This window comes from Podarcis bocagei (assembly GCF_964188305.1).
Source record: "Podarcis bocagei genome assembly, chromosome: 9".
NCBI lineage: Eukaryota > Metazoa > Chordata > Lepidosauria > Squamata > Lacertidae > Podarcis > Podarcis bocagei.
This window is the reverse complement of record NC_138134.1, coordinates 54,595,907-54,614,243: the sequence shown is the minus strand read 5'-3', so window position 1 is coordinate 54,614,243 and position 18,337 is coordinate 54,595,907. Positions and strand designations below refer to the sequence as shown.

At 44.1% G+C, this 18,337-nt stretch overlaps 1 protein-coding gene across 5 annotated transcripts in view; it reads left to right on the top strand.

Moving 5' to 3' along the window:
* LOC308594767 (uncharacterized protein) overlaps positions 1 to 9,752 on the top strand; it is a 47,178-nt gene extending 37,426 nt beyond the window's left edge. Inside the window, exons 3-7 of one of the 5 annotated variants that reach the window (XR_014011583.1) lie at positions 66 to 274; positions 3,474 to 3,574; positions 4,596 to 4,645; positions 7,956 to 8,031; positions 9,613 to 9,752. Coding sequence is in view for 2 of the 5 variants with exons in the window: in XM_081208231.1 (XP_081064357.1) it covers positions 7,956 to 8,031; positions 9,301 to 9,357 (133 nt within the window). In the remaining 3 variants the exon portion in view is untranslated. Of the gene's footprint in view, positions 1 to 65; positions 275 to 3,473; positions 3,575 to 4,595; positions 4,646 to 7,955; positions 8,032 to 9,300 lie in introns of all 5 variants that reach the window. The other 4 variants (XR_014011582.1, XR_014011584.1, XM_081208232.1 and 1 more) reach the window with 4 other exon arrangements.
* The last annotated feature ends 8,585 nt before the right edge of the window (positions 9,753 to 18,337 follow it).

Here is an 18,337-nt window from a genome sequence, read left to right as displayed (position 1 = left end):
CTCCTAAGGAGAACAGAAGCAAGGGTGGGACTGACTCTCACTCCCTCCCCCCCCTCTCTCTGCAGCTCCAGCAAATCAGGCACTCCTTTTGCATCCAGATTCAGTCAGCAGGCTCCAAAGCATGCCATTCCTTGGAACAGAAGCTTTCAAGCTACTGAACAGGATATATTGATTTTATCCAATAATGCATGAGATTTGAAAGCTTGCTGTGGGCAGGGAAGTTGCGGCTGCTTCTTTCAAGCATTGCTCTTTAAATGGAGAAGTCAAACGAGCAGTAAGCCCAACTCAGAGCACTTGAAATGACTCCCAGCATTTCTATTCATCCATACAATAATCTCTTGAAGTCTAGGGGTTTCCAAGCAACCTTGACAATGCCAGTGCATGTCTGCATGAAGTCTCTCTGCCATTGTGCTTAACTTGGCTTTCTTTCCCCCTCTTTAATTACGAATGGGAGAAGCGTCCGGCAGGAGTGTTCAAACATGTCCTTGTTAAAATAGTCAATAAAGGGCACTGAGATTTGCGGTGTACCACATATACCATTACTCAAGAATATACATTATAGGGTACAATTTTTCGCTACAAGGCATAGCCTTCTCTTTACCACAAAATGATACCTTAACGTAAAGGTTAATTGGAAGGTCTGAAATACATATCTAATCGATAATTGGACAGGCTGCCCAGACATTTGTCATTGTTAACAAATACGCACAGAATAATTACACTTTAAAATTCTGTGGTGCTCTATTCTTTGTCATTTCCCTGTGCAAAAATAACCTCCAAAGTGCAAAAAAAAAAAAAAACACTTGGAAAATCACCTATTTGTCATCATATGGGGTTTAAGATACAATTGTATATAATCTTTCGTAGGCTGAAAAATTCAAAGTCTTCACAGGAAGGTTGACTTCATAGAACCATCTAATTTGTGACACCTTAATTCTCATTGAATAGATTTCCCCCCCTGTAAGTCTTAGGGGGTGAAAAATATTGCCCCCCCTTCCTCAAAGCTTTTTGTTTGTTCGTTTTCACTCAGACTAGGCCTCATTTACTGCTGGATTTGCGCTGGATCCTTCTGGAGTACCTCAGAGTTGTTAAGCGACAATCTAAAAGCCGATTTAGGATTAGGATAGCTTAACCAGGTGAACTGGGGGCTTCGCTTTGATTGGGTAGGAAAGCTAGCGCTGTGCTTGGTAGTCCATCTTGCGATACCGAAAGGCTTTATCAACATCCTGAGAGGAGTGCATTCAGAATAGGTGGCAATGAGAATCTCACTAATCAGCGAAGGATTATCTGGGGCTCAGAGCTATACTGCTTCTAATTCCTTCTTCATGACGCTGTTCATGCACTGCAAAATGATCTAGTGCAACACCACCAGTATAAATATTAGATGAGCCTCTTCAGTCTCTTAATTAGCACTTTCCGAGGGAACTGGGTGTTGAGCAGTCAGAAGTAATCAGTTGTGAAATAATACAGGTTGGGTGGGGGGGGAGGACGGAAAGCCAAAATTACAGCAGGATTTAAAACAGGATTTACGGTCCTCAACACAGGGTTGCGCACTGTACTTTTCTCATCCGCTCTTTCCTATTTCTGAAGTTAAATTCGCTTTAGGCTTGGTCTCAGCCTCACGTTAAACCGCACCGGTTTGTCAAAGGCACTGCGATCAAATCGACATGTTAGTTTTGGGGCTTCTGTAAATGTTTCCTGCTCACCCTGGAGTGAACTGTGGGAAACAGGGAAACATTAGGCGAGTAAAATGTCAGATTCTGGCTGCATAATCTTCCCGGATTTTTAGCATACATTTCCTAAGAGGAGGAGCTTAAGCATCAGGAAGAACTTTCTGACTGTCTGACTGTAAGAGCCATTTGACAGTGGAATGGATTCCCTCAGGAGGTGGTGGACTCTCCATCCTTGGAGGTTTTTAAGCAGAGGATGGGTAGCCATCTGTTACGGATGCTTTGGCTGAGATTCCTGCATTGCAGGGGTTGGCACTATATGACCCTCCTGGTCCCTTCCAACTCTACAGTTCCATGATTCTATCGAACAAGATTGTGGAATAATGTAAAACATTCTCCATAGTGTTTTAACATTCAATCCCTTTTCACAGGGAACTCTAGGAATTCATAGAATCATAGAATCTTGAGTTGGAAGGGACCAAAGGGTCATCTAGTCCAACCCCCTGAAGCGCTGAATTGTAGTTCTGGGAGGGGCTCTCAGCACCCTGAACAAACTACAGCTCCCAGAATTCTTGGTGAGAAGCAATGACCGTTTAAAGTGACATCATAGTGTTTTAAATGAATGGTGTCAATGTGGCCTCAGTTAAAAACCACCTGCTGTGTTTAGGATCAGAGTCCGAACATCAAATTAAATGTCCTTAGAACGTTATTATTTTCAATCCCATTTTGCCCTTCACTTATTTAAATACAATGTAAAACCACTCTTCTATAGAGCTCCAAGAGAAGTGTATACAAAATTAACATTGTGGCTTTTCTCCCACGCAGAGTTGTATTGGAATTGTCAACACTGTTGTTTCTATTGCTCAGGAAAACAAGCATCTTCTTCACCAACATGTTTCACTGCACACATTGTCAAAATGACAGAACAAGATAGCTTTAATTTGTTAACATCCAATTAGGTCCAGTATCTGGAAGACCACCAACAGCGTGGAACCACACTTGTTTTCTCTATTGTTTTAGATCTCACAGCCCCTCCTGCTCTCACCTTTCATGCCTCTTTGAACATGATGCTGACATACAATCATGCCTACAAACAACTGAATTCTGAAACTACTTCTCCCACCAAATTAGAGCATGTCTGCATTTGACCTCCCTCTCCTCATTTTGCCACTCTAGAATAAAATGAACCCGACTGTAAAAGCTGGTTTCAGAATAGATCTCCACACATTTTATTTCCTGAAGCACACACTAGTAAGGTAATTTGGGGACTAGAGTACAAATGGTTCTGACTTAGGGTATGTCCACATTTTCAACTCAGAGTAATTTGAAGTCTGCTTTTCCAGCTGTTCTTCAAAACACCAGTGGTGGACCTTGGGCTTTCAAATTTCAGTGGCACCCTGCGTGATGCTAAAATTCCTTCCTTCCCCACCTCTCACCTTCTGTTCTCCATCACTGTTGTGGTGCCTCCGACACACTGACTGTTTGATGTGGTGCTGGAGCAGAATAAGTAGAGAGCAGAACACGCCTCCTCCTCTCTGGAGAATCAGCAGACTCCTCAGGAGATTCTTGGATATGGGAGGGGTGAAATCTCTTCACACTCTGGATGCTTGCACTCTGAAGATGCTTTTTTGAATTGGGTCCTGTTCACTCCCATGATGATATCACTACTGCAAGACCACCCACAGCAGCAGAGGTGGCTTTGGCAAAGGTGTTCAGACTTGTATTGGCTTGTGGATTCCAACTGCTGTGAAGCTGCTTTGAGAAGAAGAAGAAAATCCTTCAAATGTTTTTGTTTTTCTTCAGAAAGAAACAGGATGACCATGCAGAACACCATAGGATGTGAACATCATGGGATCATGGATTTGAAATACAGCACTGGAAAATGTGATAAGTGTACATTAAATGTAAGTGTAAACATACTATTATATTCCAGTTCCCAAATGTACTTAGTAAACAGAAGTTTCCATTTCTTTCAATGGTATTTACTTCTAAATAGTTTCCACAATGCATAGGTCAACATTCCCACGAAGTCCCCAGCACACAGGCCTCTAGCTATGGAATAGACATTCCCCACTATTTTAGCTTAAAGGGACATGGGTAGCGCTGTGGTCTAAACCACAGAGCCTAGGGCTTGCCAATCAGAAGGTTGGCAGTTCGAATCCCTGCGACGGGGTGAGCTCCTGTTGTTCGGTCCCAGCTTCTGCCCACCTTGCAGTTCAAAAGCACGCCAAGTGCAAGTAGATAAATAAGTACCACTCTGGCGGGAAGGTAAATGGCATTTCCGTGTGCTGCTCTGGTTCACCAGAAGCAGCTTAGTCATGCTGACCACATGACCCGGAAGCTGTCTGTGGATAAATGCCAGCTCCCTCGGCCTAGAGCGAGATGAGCACGCAACCCCAGAGTCATCTGCAACTGGACCTAACGGTCAGGGGTACCTTTATCTTTACCTTTTACTATTGTTGGATGTTAATAACAGGAAGTACTCTCACTCTACAAAGGCAGGGCAGTAATTATTATGATAGCAGATAATAAACAAAGCTGTAAGCCTAACCATGCCTACTCAGAAGTAAGTCTCATTGAACTCTATGACGTTTTAAGTGAAGGTAGGACTGTAGTCTTTCCATCTCTAGCTAATACTTCCAAAACAATACACATGTGTTGGTTTTATCAATTTAAACAAATCTAGGAGGAACAAAATGAGGAAAATGCAATTATAAGTTATTGTATAAACGTGCACTATTTAATCTTAGAGTATGACTGGAAAATTGTATTTAAAATTGTAATGTCATTTGTTCTCTTGCTGCCTGTATGAAAAGCCTTTGCTCATTCAAGTGGGCTTGCCATGCTTTCATGGGAGGGGGGAGAGACAGGGAAGAAAGCAAATAGTTCAGAAGTCATATGTCTCATATCTACTGCTACTTTCAGATCCAGAAAGGGGACGGCGTTTAATCTCACCACCCTCAACATATTTCCAGGTAGGCTTCAGATACCACGTCGGATGGGCTTCCATTTCTATCACTCCCTTAATGATGAATGAAATTCTCCATCTAAACAAATAAGCACTTCAGAGACTTCCCCTTGACAGGGCTGTTAATCCTAAGAGTCTGTCTTATCGCTGTACGATTCAAGGGTTGAAGATGTACAGTATCCCCGCACCGCCTGGCTCTTACACAGCTATGCATAAATGCTGACACATATAACAAGCAAACTTCTGTTCGGGTGGGTGCTTCTGTTCCACTGCTTGTATAGGCACAAACACTTTTTATCAGTCTCACAGAGCTGTGGCCCTCTTCATAATTTGGCCTTGTGATTTAGACCAATTAGACCTCCTCAAGTATTTTGTTGACTGGTTTTCCTTCAGATAAACTATCTGATTGGCTTTAGTGGAATACATTTCCCCCCACCAACCTCTTTGAAGCATTGGTGCTATCCCCTAGAGGTCCCGTGCAGGGATGGGGGGGGGGGTGAAATTCATTCACATTTTCATGTGAGCTTAATGAATTCACACTTCCTGAACCAAAACACAGCGAGCCTTCAATATCTGAAGCAAAAATTTACATGTCTCCAAGTTTTGCAATGCAGTTATCCACCCAAAGAACATCTAGGAAATGTAAATGTGAGTGGACAATGCATACAGATGTGCATACTTTAGTGAAAATAATGTACAAAAAAGCATTCTACTACAGGAAACTTGCTTGCAAAAATCCAGTGAAGCTGAATGTTGCAAAATTGGAATAATCAGGACAAATAAAAGATTGCTTCAACCCCCAGAGGCTGTGGCACAACCCAACTTAGGGCCTTTCCCCCAGTCCAAATTAGCAAATAAGTACAACACTGGAAGCAGAAGCAAAACCTTTTACCTCCAACAATGTTCTTCCACCCTCGTTGTCATCTACAGCAAAACTAACCCCATCATTTGCCACTGACTTTATGTCGGATTAGTGTATCATGCTGTAAGTACTCAATGGAACTAGCAGGAATGCAGGACTCCAAATTATGTTGTCTAGGGTGGGGTGGCCCAAACTATACATTGTTAATAGACAAGGCAGCCTGTCAGATGACTCCTGGGCCAAACTTCTGATGAAAATCACAGAGCACTACCAAATATTGGGGAACAAAAGGGAATATTTTCTGTTGTTGTTTTTCATCCCACGTCTATGGAGGGCATATGCAATATGAGCTACTGTTTGAAAAGCAGAACATCATGTGTTCCCAGTTTATAAATTATAAAATATTCAAAAGCACAAGCTCACTCCTAGGAATTGGTTACACTCCACGGTATCAGGAGCTGTTTTGTACTCTTTTATCTCTTCTGTGGGATGCCTCCTCCTCCTTCTCCTATCCAGGCTGCTCTTAACAGCATTACTGCAAAGAAAATAGATATTTGCATGCCCCGAGATCTGGAAAGATTTGGAAGAAAATAACATTGCCCCCAAAAAAGAATAAATGAGGAATGTGACTTGGATTGATTCATTCATTACTTTCAATCTTGTTCATCGCCAAGATGCTTATTACAGATCACTAGCCTTATTAAGGTGTCTTTGCAATTACACTATAGTCACTTTTATTCCAGGCTCTCAAAGCTTTTCTCAAATGTTGATTAAGCCTGGCAACTATTGTCAATAACAACAGCAACCTTCTTTGGCACTGGTGGAGATATAGAAATGAATATGGTGGCTTGGTTCAGGGATGGCTAACAGGTGACCGCATCCTTCTTTGGTTGCCAGTTTGTCTGACTCTGCCCCATATCCCTCACCCTCTCTTTCCTTACCCTTTGTTACGCCATGAAAGACCTACATTGGCTCCCAGTACGTTTCCGAGCACAATTCAAAGTGTTGGTGCTGACCTTTAAAGCCCTAAACGGCCTCGGTCCAGTATACCTGAAGGAGCATCTCCACCCCCATCATTCTGCCCGGACGCTGAGGTCCAGCGCCGAGGGCCTTCTGGCGGTTCCCTCATTGCGAGAAGCAAAGCTACAGGGAACCAGGCAGAGGGCCTTCTCGGTAGTGGCGCCCGCCCTGTGGAACGCCCTTCCAGCAGATGTCAAAGAGATAAGCAACTACCTGACATTCAGAAGACATCTTAAGGCAGCCCTGTTCAGGGAAGTTTTTAATGTGTGATATTTTACTGTATTTTTGGTTTCTATGGAAGCCGCCCAGAGTGGCTGGGGAGGCCCAGCCAGATGGGCGGAGTATAAATAATAAATTATTATTATGATGATGATGATGATGATGATGATGATGATGATGATGAAAGGAGAAGCTTCCTACCTGGCTGGCAACCTCCCCAGCAAGAAATATAAGCTGATCTATCCTATCCCACCGGAAGGGGTGTCCACCAGGTGAAAAGCAATGAATGGCCACCAACTTGGATGGCTTTGAATGAGGATTAGGCAGATACATAGACAAGAAGACTATCAATGGCTACTATATCCTAACTCACTGGATTCTAACTTGCTCATCCCTGCAGAACTTGGGTTCAGATTGCTCCCAAAGTGAGAAGCAGTGCCTTATATGTGTGTGCTGCTCTTAGACCAGCCTGCCTGCCCCCAAGCCTAGAGAAGAAGTTCTGGATGATCTGAAGTAGCATGCAAAGTACTGCTGCTTCTTTGACAAGCAGTCATTCTTCATGCTGGGGAATGGGATACAGCATTTTTCAATACAATACTCCCATTTCCTATCAGAAGAGATATTCTGCAGTCTGCTCTGTTCTTCAGCCTGGGGAGGGGGCCACTGTGTTCAGCCAAGCTGTTTCATGTAGGAATTATGCCACTGCCCAGAGTTCTAGTTTGCCTAAATAGGCTGAAGAAGTCGACTTCGTTCCAGACTTCTGTATAGTGCTTTCTTCTGCCATTGTCAACACCAGTGAAGGGCACTGCTTCCAACATTGAGGCAGATGTGTTTCGGTACAAAAACAGCACCTACAATCTAAAGTATTTTGTTTGCAATGTCGTATCTCAGCTGACTTTATAGCCCCTTATCACCTCGTTAAGCAAAGAGCTGAGTATTTGCTATATTCACAAAGCAGAATTTTCAAATCCATTGATCAAAATGAACCGCAAATGTTTCAGAAAGGGCTTTATGCCAATACAAATCTACTTTGCTTAGAGTCGTTACCTTGCACTTTCCCAGCACATGCATTTTTCTCAATTGCTCTTCTTTAGTCTATATACATCTGTTGACTGGGATATTTATCTAAAGGGCACACAATACCATCTTGGGCAGCACTATCATGTGTGATGTAACCACTGCACACAGAGACTGATCTTTATGTTTCCCTACGCAGGTTATCTTGGAAGTGGCATCATTTGTTGAATTGCAGCCTGAACTTTGCAATAATTAACAATCTTATTATTTCAGAGGTTAGATTTTTCTGTATTTGAATGTGTTGACCTTTTGTATGGAACTGGTCAGGGTAAAATGTAACCCGTGTTAACAACTATTGTATAATCGGACTGTGCTGTGCTAAAAATCATAGCTTTAATTGAACTCTAGCCTAAATCAAATGGGACGCGGGTGGCACTGTGGGTTAAACCACAGAGCCTAGAACTTGCCAATCAGAAGGTCGGCGGTTCGAATCCCTGTGACGGGGGGAGCTCCCGTTGCTCGGTCCCTGCTCCTGCCAACCTAGCAGTTTGAAAGTACGTCAAAGTGCAAGTAGATAAATAGGTACCACTCTGGCGGAAAGGTAAACAGAGTTTCCGTGCGCTGCTCTGGTTTGCCAGAAGCAGCTTAGTCATGCTGACCACATGACCCAGAAGCTGTAAGCCCGCTCCCTTGGCCAGTAAAGCGAGATGAGCACCGGAACCCCAGAGTCAGCCACGACTGGACCTAATGGTCAGGGGTCCCTTTACCTTTACCTAAATTAAACTTTTAAAAAAATGGATGGCAGGCAGCATAAGAACATAAGAGGAGCCTGTTGGATCAGGCCCATCAAGTCCAGCATCCTGTCTCACAATGGCCAACCAGATGCCTGTGGAAAACCCCCAAGCAGGGCCTGAGGACAAGCACACTCTCCCCTCCTGTGGCTTCCAGAATCTCCAACCATGAAGGCCGAGCATGACCATCACAGCTAGTACCCATGAATAGCTGTATCATCCATGAATTTGCCAGTCCTCTTTTCAATCCTTTCAAGTTGGTGGCCATCACTGCCTCCTGTGGGACTGAGTTCCAAAGTGTGACTATGTGCTGTGTGAAGAAGTACTTTCTTTTGTAAGTCCCGCACCTTCCAACATTCAGCTTCAATGGATGTTCATGAGTTAGTGTCTGCTGGTCAAAATGTCCTGAGGGCAGGGCTTTTTTCAGCTGGAACTCACTGGAACTCAGTTCCGGCACCTCTCACGTGGCCGCCATTGCCATTCTAAGAGAACAAGGGAGGTGTGTTCTGGCACCTCTTTTCCTGGAAAAATAGCACTGCCTGACAGGAACTTGAATATATTCCCCTATTACCAGCAGACACACGTCCCTGGTGCAGAAAGAACCTTCCCATCTCACTTGAGAGACAATGGACAAGTCCCTCCTTTCAACATGATGAAGAATGGTTGCCAGTCGGTGAGGATAAACTGTCTTGGACCACTGAGTCATCTAGCTCAGTGTTGTTTGCAGTGCACTGACCGGCAGTTGTTTTCTAGGATTTCAGACAAGGGCTATACCCAGCTCTAGCTGGAGATGCTAGGGATCAACCATGAGGCCACCTGCATGCAAAGCATGGGAGAGAGGTCGCTGCACCCCATTGGTTATACATCTTCATCACATCTGTAGCTGCTTTCGAGAATCAAAATGGTAGCTCTGGTTCTCATTGTACGTGGTCAGTGTTGCAGCACCGGCATAGACTGGAGCTGTAGGCCCATTACAAAGAATCCCAAGCTGAAATACCCAAGAAAACAAAACGACACCATTTGAAATAAATTAACTTTTCCACCATCTGTATCCATTTCTGCCAGATCCACTGGGGACACAAGGCTGTATCTGCATTGATTGGATGAATTTCAAAGACCTTTTACCTGCTCTCTGTTTGTGCTGCTTCTCATATCTTTATGACATGAAATGAACTACTTGGCGCCACATTGCTGTTATCCATTAACCGTTCCTGTTTTCCTAATCATCTCAGACTCCATCTTTCTCTGTCCTATCTGTTATTGTCTTCTGAAGAGGGATGCAATGTTCCTTTAGCCGGGTCTGGTTTGCATGACATGATTTGTGTATCTGCCTACCAGAGTTTCTTCTGTGGAGCCCTGTATATTATCTTCTTTCCCCATTCTCTACCCCACCCCCAGCTTCTTCGTAACCAGGCGAAGAGGGTCATACATCTGTAAAATGACAGCAGTTATGAAAAATGGGGGCTTGGTACACATGGCTCTCATCACACAGAGACTCATCTTCCACACCACAGACAATACTTGTTTCCTTGAGAGGCAGACTGCAGTTAAAAACAGACAAAACACCTAATAAATTGCTTGGCCCATCAATTTAGCAATTTAGCAACTCATCAAAAAAAATGCTGGAGATCAACAGGCAAATCAGAATTGTAGGGAGGTTCCTCCTGGTCCCTAGAAGGTGAGACATAGAAAATATGTAATTTACCATCTCTTTTTTCTGTGATCCTCAGTATTTAAATGGAACAGTAAGTTTCCATACAATCAAAGGGAAACCATGCAAAGGCTCTTCCTAGGACTGAAAGATCTAAAAGGAACTTCCAACCTTAACTGCATGCACATCATAAAGCACATGAGTTTCCCCCAAATCATGGGAACTGTAGTTTGTTAAGGACACTGGGAACTGCAGTTCTGTGAGGGGAAACTACAGTTCCCAGCATTCTTTAAATATATGGTATGTACACAGCCATAGTATCACACATAACCCAGCCCGGCCCATCAACAGGACTTGGATTTGTTCATTCCCCCCCCCACCCTTTCTCCAAGGTGCTTTCAGTTCTTACGACCTTCCCATTTTAATCTCACAACAACCCTGAGAGGTAGATTAGACTGAAAGAGAAAAACTGGCCCAAGTTCAGTGTGCAATTTGAACTGAACTGAGGGAAAATTTGAACCAAGGGCCTGATACTACACTCTTACCCAGGGGTGTAGCCAGTGCTCAAGACTGATGGGAGTTGTAGTCAATGTTATCTGAATGGTACTGTGTTGGCCACCCCGTGGTAACTACTTCAACACTCTGGCTTTATAGTCTCACACTGGAAGCTAAAGTGGGGAGCTGACATTTTTCATTGCTTAGAAGCTTGTGTTAACTTCCCTCCCCATCCCATTCCTCAGACTCCAGTTCTGATGGATGGATCCTCCTCAGCCTAAAGGAAATTACAAAATCAGGTACAGCATTCTATTTAATTGATATTTTAATCATTTTAAGGATAATTACAAATGATGAATTCACAATAAACTGCAATCTAATCTCACACTAAGGAATGGGGGGTGGGGAATTAGGGATGCTGGAGGATTCCATCTGAAATGGAAATGAGAGCAGAAAGTCCTGCGTTTCAAATGTTCATCAGAGGTCATGAATGGAAACCATACAAGCAAATACCATCAGTATTGGCAGTATTGCATAACTGCCAAAGATATGCAAATAAGGATTTAATTTACTGTATTGTTTTTTATGTTTGACTTACACTGAAATGCATTGAAATTAATTGTGCAATCAATTTCATAAGTTTTGCACATAGTAGATAATAAGAGCAACAACATAGGTTTTAGCAGAAGCGGAACTGCAGCAGAATGGAAACAGCAGCGAGTGTGACAAACCCAGGATTGGATGTGCCTTGCTAAACAGATCTAGGAATAATAAATGTGAATGTACAGAAGTGGAGACAAAAAAAATCCAGCCCAGATACTCTTATATGCTTAAATGTGTGACAGTGAAGGACTTGGAGAATCAGGCACAAGTGCACCACAGTGTGTTTTGACATGGAAGTGAAGGCAAGGGAGCAAGCAACTGAGAGATGCAGTCTTTGCAAATGAGATCTCCTCTCTTCCATCTTAGCTTTGCTAGTCTTAACCACAAACCAGGTTTCATAAAACCAGAAACGCTTGGAGCAAAACAAATTGTGTCCAGTTCTGGGCACCACAGTTCAAGAAGGACACTGACAAACTGGAATGTGTCCAGAGGAGGGCAACCAAAATGCTCAAAGGCCTGGAAACGATGCCTTATGAGGAACGGCTAAGGGAGCTGGGCATGTTTAGCCTGGAGAAGAGGAGGTTAAGGGGTGATATGATAGCCATGTTCAAATATATAAAAGGATGTCACATAGAGGAGGGAGAAAGGTTGTTTTCTGCTGCTCCAGAGAAGCGGACACGGAGCAATGGATCCAAACTACAAGAAAGAAGATTCCACCAAAACATTAGGAAGAACTTCCTGACAGTAAGAGCTGTTCGACAGTGGAATTTGCTGCCAAGGAGCGTGGTGGAGTCTCCTACTTTGGAGGTCTTTAAGCAGAGGCTTGACAACCATATGTCAGGAGTGCTCTGATGGTGTTTCCTGCTTGGCAGGGGGTTGGACTCGATGGCCCTTGTGGTCTCTTCCAACTCTATGATTCTATGATTCTATGATTCTAAATTAGATATGATACAGGGAGCCATATAGCCATATTTGTTTACACACCTGCCCTGGTCTCATCTTTAGAAATGACATGATAGGTTCTATTTTTTATGACCAAAATATGCCAGTTGGTGAGGGAAGTGTAGTTCTTCCCCAACTTTCTTCCCTATCTTTCATCAATTACCGTATTTTTCACCCTATAGGACGCATTTTTCCCCCTCCAAAAATGAAGGGGAAATGTGTGTGCGTCCTATGGGGCGAATACAGGCTTTCGCTGAAGCCTGGAGAGCGAGAGGGGTCGGTGCGCACCGACCCCTCTCGCTCTCCAGGCTTCAGGAAGCTATCTGCAAGCCCTGGGAACCCAGCGGGAGTTCCTGCCATGCTTCCTAGGCTTGCGGATAGCAGCCTGCATCCCGAAGCCTGGGGTGCGCTGAGCTTGCGGATAGCAGCCTGTTCTGGGGGCTGGGGTCGGGGGAAGCTAAGGCTTCCCCCGCCCCAGCCCCGCGCCTGGGGGGGAAATAAATTTTTTTTCTTTATTCCCCCCCCCCAAACTAGGTGCGCCCTATGGGCTGGTGCACCCTATAGGGCGAAAAATACGGTATTTTCTCACCAGCTCAGCTCACTTCTAAAATCAGGCTAGGAGAACAGTGAATGTATAATTGTAATTAGCTCTATTTTTTTTTCTAGAAATAGAAGAATATAAATATTTTTATAAATAAATAAATATGGTTTCAAAAGGATTGGCTGAAAATCCTGCCCTTCGGTATATTCAGAATGGACATGTACACATACCCAGGTTTGGTTTTCAAATGTTTTGAACAGGTCCTGTCACCTTTCACATTGCACTTCTTCAGAGATTTATGCATTGCTGTTGAGTGACCTCCTGTGGCAGAAGCTTGGATATACTTCAGAGGCAACAGCATTATTCATTTTTCTCCAAATATGCAGAGGTATTTTCTGGGAAATAGGGCTCAACATGGAAAACTGGGATTCTGCAAACAAATCAGAGTGCAAATGAAACAAATTCATGCCCTTGCTGCCATATTCACTTCATATCTTCTCAGCACATTGAACTGTGCTATCTTACCCTATTATAGCAAGAATCAACAGTTTACAATTTTTGTCCTCATGAAAATTTGCCAGCATTTTACTATAGTGTGAAATATACAATTTTGCCTAATAAGCACAAAGCAAAGCAATTTCTCCCAATAATATAGATTTTTAATGCACACATTTTTGTACACATTGCTCTGCTAGAGAAATGCACATCAAAATCTGTAGAATTGTGAATTCTGATGGATGGCTGTGTTTCAGTTCTCATGGTGTTCCAGAAAGGTTGAATTGGGTAAATTCAGCTTTCAGTGTGAACTGAATTCAATTTCTCCCCCAACCCTGCTCCTGAGTAAACATCTATGGGGCCTGGTCTGTTCATTCCATTACCTCCAGTAGTTTTCAAACAATCTAATCATGCCCAGGATACAGACCTTTATACTGGAAAATTCATTTTAAAACACCTAAGATGCGAAATGACACGTTTTTGGCTTCTGAATACATAATATCTTTGAGCTGACCCCCCTCCATCCCATCAACCACACTTTTAGAAGCAGAGAATTGTACTCACTGTTCACACTTAACAGTGTGCATCTGTTACTAACTATATTCTTCCCACTATCTTTAATAATTCAAATTGTGTGTTAATGAAACTGATTTTAAACTTCCCATGTTATACACACCAATAAACAGATACTATTTTAGGCTCCAATCCTTACCCTACTTACCTGGGAGTAAGACCCGTTGAATTCAGTAGGACACAGTAAAGGTAAAGGGACCCCTGGCCATTAGGTGCAGTCATGACTGACTCTGGGGTTGCGGCGCTCATCTCGCTTTATTGGCCGAGGGAGCTGGCATATAGCTTCCAGATCATGTGGCCAGCATGACTAAGCCGCTTCTGGAGAACCAGAGCAGCGCACGGAAACGTCATTTACCTTCCCGCCGGAGCGGTACCTATTTATCTACTTGCACTTTGACGTGCTTTCGAACTGCTAGGTTGGCAGGAGCAGGGACTGAGCAACGGGAGCTCATCCCGTCGTGGGGATTTGAACCACCGACCTTCTGATCAGCAAGCCCTAGGCTCTGTGGTTTAACCCACAGCACCACCCATGTCCCAGTAGGACACAGTATTACAGCCTAATTTCACATTCATAATGGTTGGTTCTCTTCCCTAATGACATTCTAGATTTCTTTTTTTAGGTGTTTTGACTCTGAGGCTGTGCCCACATTAGCAGCTTAAAACTGCTTTTTCTCATTGTGGATAGAAGTTTGGGGAATGATAGGATAGATATAGCTTGTGACTAACACCATGTACACACCGCTTCCCAAACCAGTAGTGGCAGCATGCTTCAGGCAGAGTAAACAGGCCTGTTGCTCTTTCAAGAAACAATCTAAGATGGTTGGCCATTTATTTAAAACTGAGTGATGAACAGGAAAACTCGGGGATAGCTGATCCTGCAATATCTTCCAAAAGGAGGCAACTCAGGGGGGCAAAGGCCGTGCTTTCCTTGCAAGCGCGCTGAAAGAAAACTTCGTATGAGATGTTAGCACATAAAAATTTGAAAAAGAGGATCCTAAAATATTCATTCAAGTCTCCAGCTTTAATGACAACTTGGTTCCTGCATTTCTCAAACTGACTCTTTCACAGATGTTCATTGAAAAGAATTCCATAGCCATATAAATTATGGTGGATTAAATTGCTCGTTTCAGGGCTTGACAAAGTGATTCCAGGAGCATGCCCTGGTATGCACAACTACAAAAAAAAAGTGGGGCATGACGCTTCTAGGGAGGAGAGAACCACTTCCTGTCTTTCAGAAAGAGACTTTGTCATATAAAAGTTATGCCTACCGCCTAAGCACCCAAACCAGCTGCATTCCATGTGCTGTTAAGGCTCAAAGCTCTTATTTCTCCTGTTCAATTATTGTGACTATAAATTGCAATGGGCCACCTGTGCAATGCACTCATGCAGAATAGTCCCAGAGGAAGCATTAAGACATCAAGCCTCATAAAGCACCAATCCTTAAATGTAAAAACTGACACTTTCTTCTTACTTCAGGCTGCCTGTCTCTCTCTGTAGATGGAGCAGGGCATCGTTCTAGACGCTTTTGGTCTACTTTCAATAGCAAAACACCCTTTTGACTTTGAGTGGCTCTCCAGCTACCCAACATTGTTTGACAGCTTGTTTATTTAAGTCAGGAATGGACAACTTGTAGCCCTTCAGATGTTGCTGAACTACAATGCTCATCAGTCTCAGCCAGCATGGCCAGTGGTCAGGGATGAAGGATCCAATACCACCGGACAGCGGCAGCTTAGCCACCCCGATTTAACGATACAGGCTGCTCAGTGCTATTTTTTTCTAGAAAAAAAGAGGTACCTGAGCTCACCATGAACTTCTTCCTTGTTCTCTTCGAATGGCAATGGTGCCCACCTGAGAGGTGCCGGAACTCAGCTACAGTGAGCTCCGGCTGAAAAAAGCCCTGAGGTGAAAGGATGTCTGCCAGGTACGAAGTGGCTCCTTCCATACTGTAAGAAAGGGTAAGGAAATAAAATAGTGAGGAAGTTGGGGAGGGCAGACAACTTGGCAACAAAAGAAGGCTGTTGACGATAAAACAAATAGGATTAATACAGCAAGCTGACTAGGCAACTTTTTCACATTTCCTAGTGTCACCAGAAAAAGTTACCAAGTCAGATGGTTCCTTATCAGTCTCATATGGTTGAAATTTGTTACAAAGAAGAAAATATGATAAGAGACCATCAAAGAAGACTAGCACATTTGTTATGTATGGACGCTGGCAGAGGAAGAGGAGTGCGGGAGGAGCGCACTGCCCCCAGCAGTGTGATCCCGGGAGGGTGCCACCATGGCTGCCCCCCCCACTCTGGGTGCCACGTCCCTGCAGGTGGCGTGCCCCACCCCCAGGACGCACACCACGCCCCCAGGACACACGCCAGCCCTGCCCCTGCCTGATCTCCACCCCCCGGTGCCGGAGCATGAAGCTCTGCCACTGTATATGGATACCACCCTTTGTCTCCAAAGTTCAGAGTGGCTTACATAGGATTCACAGGCAATGCCCCATCTTGGCACTCTCTGGGATCAATTCTGCTTAGTTTTTGGAATCATTTGTCCATTCCTTTGTTGCTATAAGATAGGCAAGAAATAGTTAGAAAGAAAGATCCAAATGTGTGCGTGTTTCTGGTTTTGTTTTGGTTTTTTTAAACCAACTTGTGTTTCTGCTACTGCTTATCCTCTTAGGAGGATCACAGCAAGACATTCCCAAGGCTTGTTATTGTTCTCTGGAGAAACAACCATCTCAGGGCTATGAAACATGCAGTAGTTGAAGTCTGCCCCAGAAATCTGTCATTGCATGATGATTAGGACTTGCTCATGAAGAGTTGGATTCTGCTACTGTACCCTTGAGAAGCTGCCCTGCTTCCTTGCAATTCCCACTTCTGCAATTCCTTCCTGGAGGGAGGGCACATGTCATCGAGAACTGAGAGACACACTGATCCTTCTTGGTACCCTCAAGTGTTGTTCTTGAAGAAGATGAAAACTCCCATACCAATGATGGTCTTCTTGAATAGAAACAAATGGGACCCCCAGTGACATCTGCAGATATCATCACTGTTGGCTTGTAAAACTAAAGCCGTAAACCCATATGCTGGATTTCTACCCTAAACACATTTCACAACCCTGAACTCACTCTCCTCTCACTCTTCTGCCCCTCCACCCACTGCCCAAATTCATCCTGACATCTTTCACTGGCACAATATTCACCACTGAGGAAATATATAAAGGCCCTATTGATCGTTTGCCTCCCAGCCTTTCCCAGCTGATACTATTCCTGTTGCCAAAGCATTTTATTTATTTATTTATTGCACTCCCTTAGATTGAAATCTAAGACGGCTCTGAATACAGCTACATGCTACATTTCTTCCTTTCCTCTCTTTGCGGTATAATTAGACCCAATGACCTTCTATTCCCAGATGCTACAAAGTTGCCAAATTGCCGCCAGCACTTCATTATGATTATAGATTGATCTTGTGGGACTCTGATATCTTTCTTACTATCCCCTTCCTTCCTTTCCACCTTCCTTGGGTTCTTATTTAGAAGAAACACACAACTTTCTGTAATATACTAGAAAATCGCATTGTTCTCTGCAGGAAGATCTATTTCCCTCTAAAAACTGTTTGTTTCAAGCTAATAGTTTTATCACCCTGGAGGGAAAACTGTACAGTGCAAATTCCTTTGTGAAATTTGTGTGTTTCTATTTTCCTTTTCATGAAGTGCTACACTGGGAAATAAGAATGAGCACCAGGAATTTAGCAACATAGGCACAACACAGTTTGCTTGTTCTCTTCATGGTGAGGGGTGAGGGATTAGAAGCAATTCGCCCCTCCTTTGGTGGAGGACTTCATTAGAGTTTGTAGCAGGGCAGATTTGCACATGGTTTCCCCATTACCTGCACACCTTTGTTCCTGTAAGATGATTTGGTAGCCATTCATAATGAGCTTTGAGCATCATTGCATCTAATTAGGTGGGGGAAAGGAGTTGATTGGCATTTCAGCCCCGCCTTGAGCTCATTGTTACACTTTCATTCTAGGTATTAGTAGATGCACAAGCAGGGGCAGAAGAAGGGGGTGCGGTGGGTGCGGGTTGCCCCAGGAGTCACCACTGAGGGGGGTGACAAAATTCCAGGCGGCACTCACCACGGGGCCTGCAGCACGCCCAAGCCACATGTCTCTCCTGGGAGAGATATGGTGGCTTGGGTGCTCATAGGCTCTGCACTGCCCAAACGGTCCACCTGCTGCCTCCCCCACGCCACGCCAGCTGTAGGGCGGCTGAGTGGGAGGAGGCAGGCAGACTCCAGAGGCCCTGCGGTGCACCCTGCCCCTATGGGCAGCTCACCCCGCCTCTGGGCGCACTGCCCCAGGCGCCCGAGCGGCTTCCTCCGCCACTGTGCACAAGGCTAAAATCGGTCCACTTTTGGTATATACTATCCTCTTATTGTAGGGGGTCTACTGTCTTCCTCTTCTCAAGTTGAAGGACTGCTGTTTAAGTGGGGCTTCCAATGG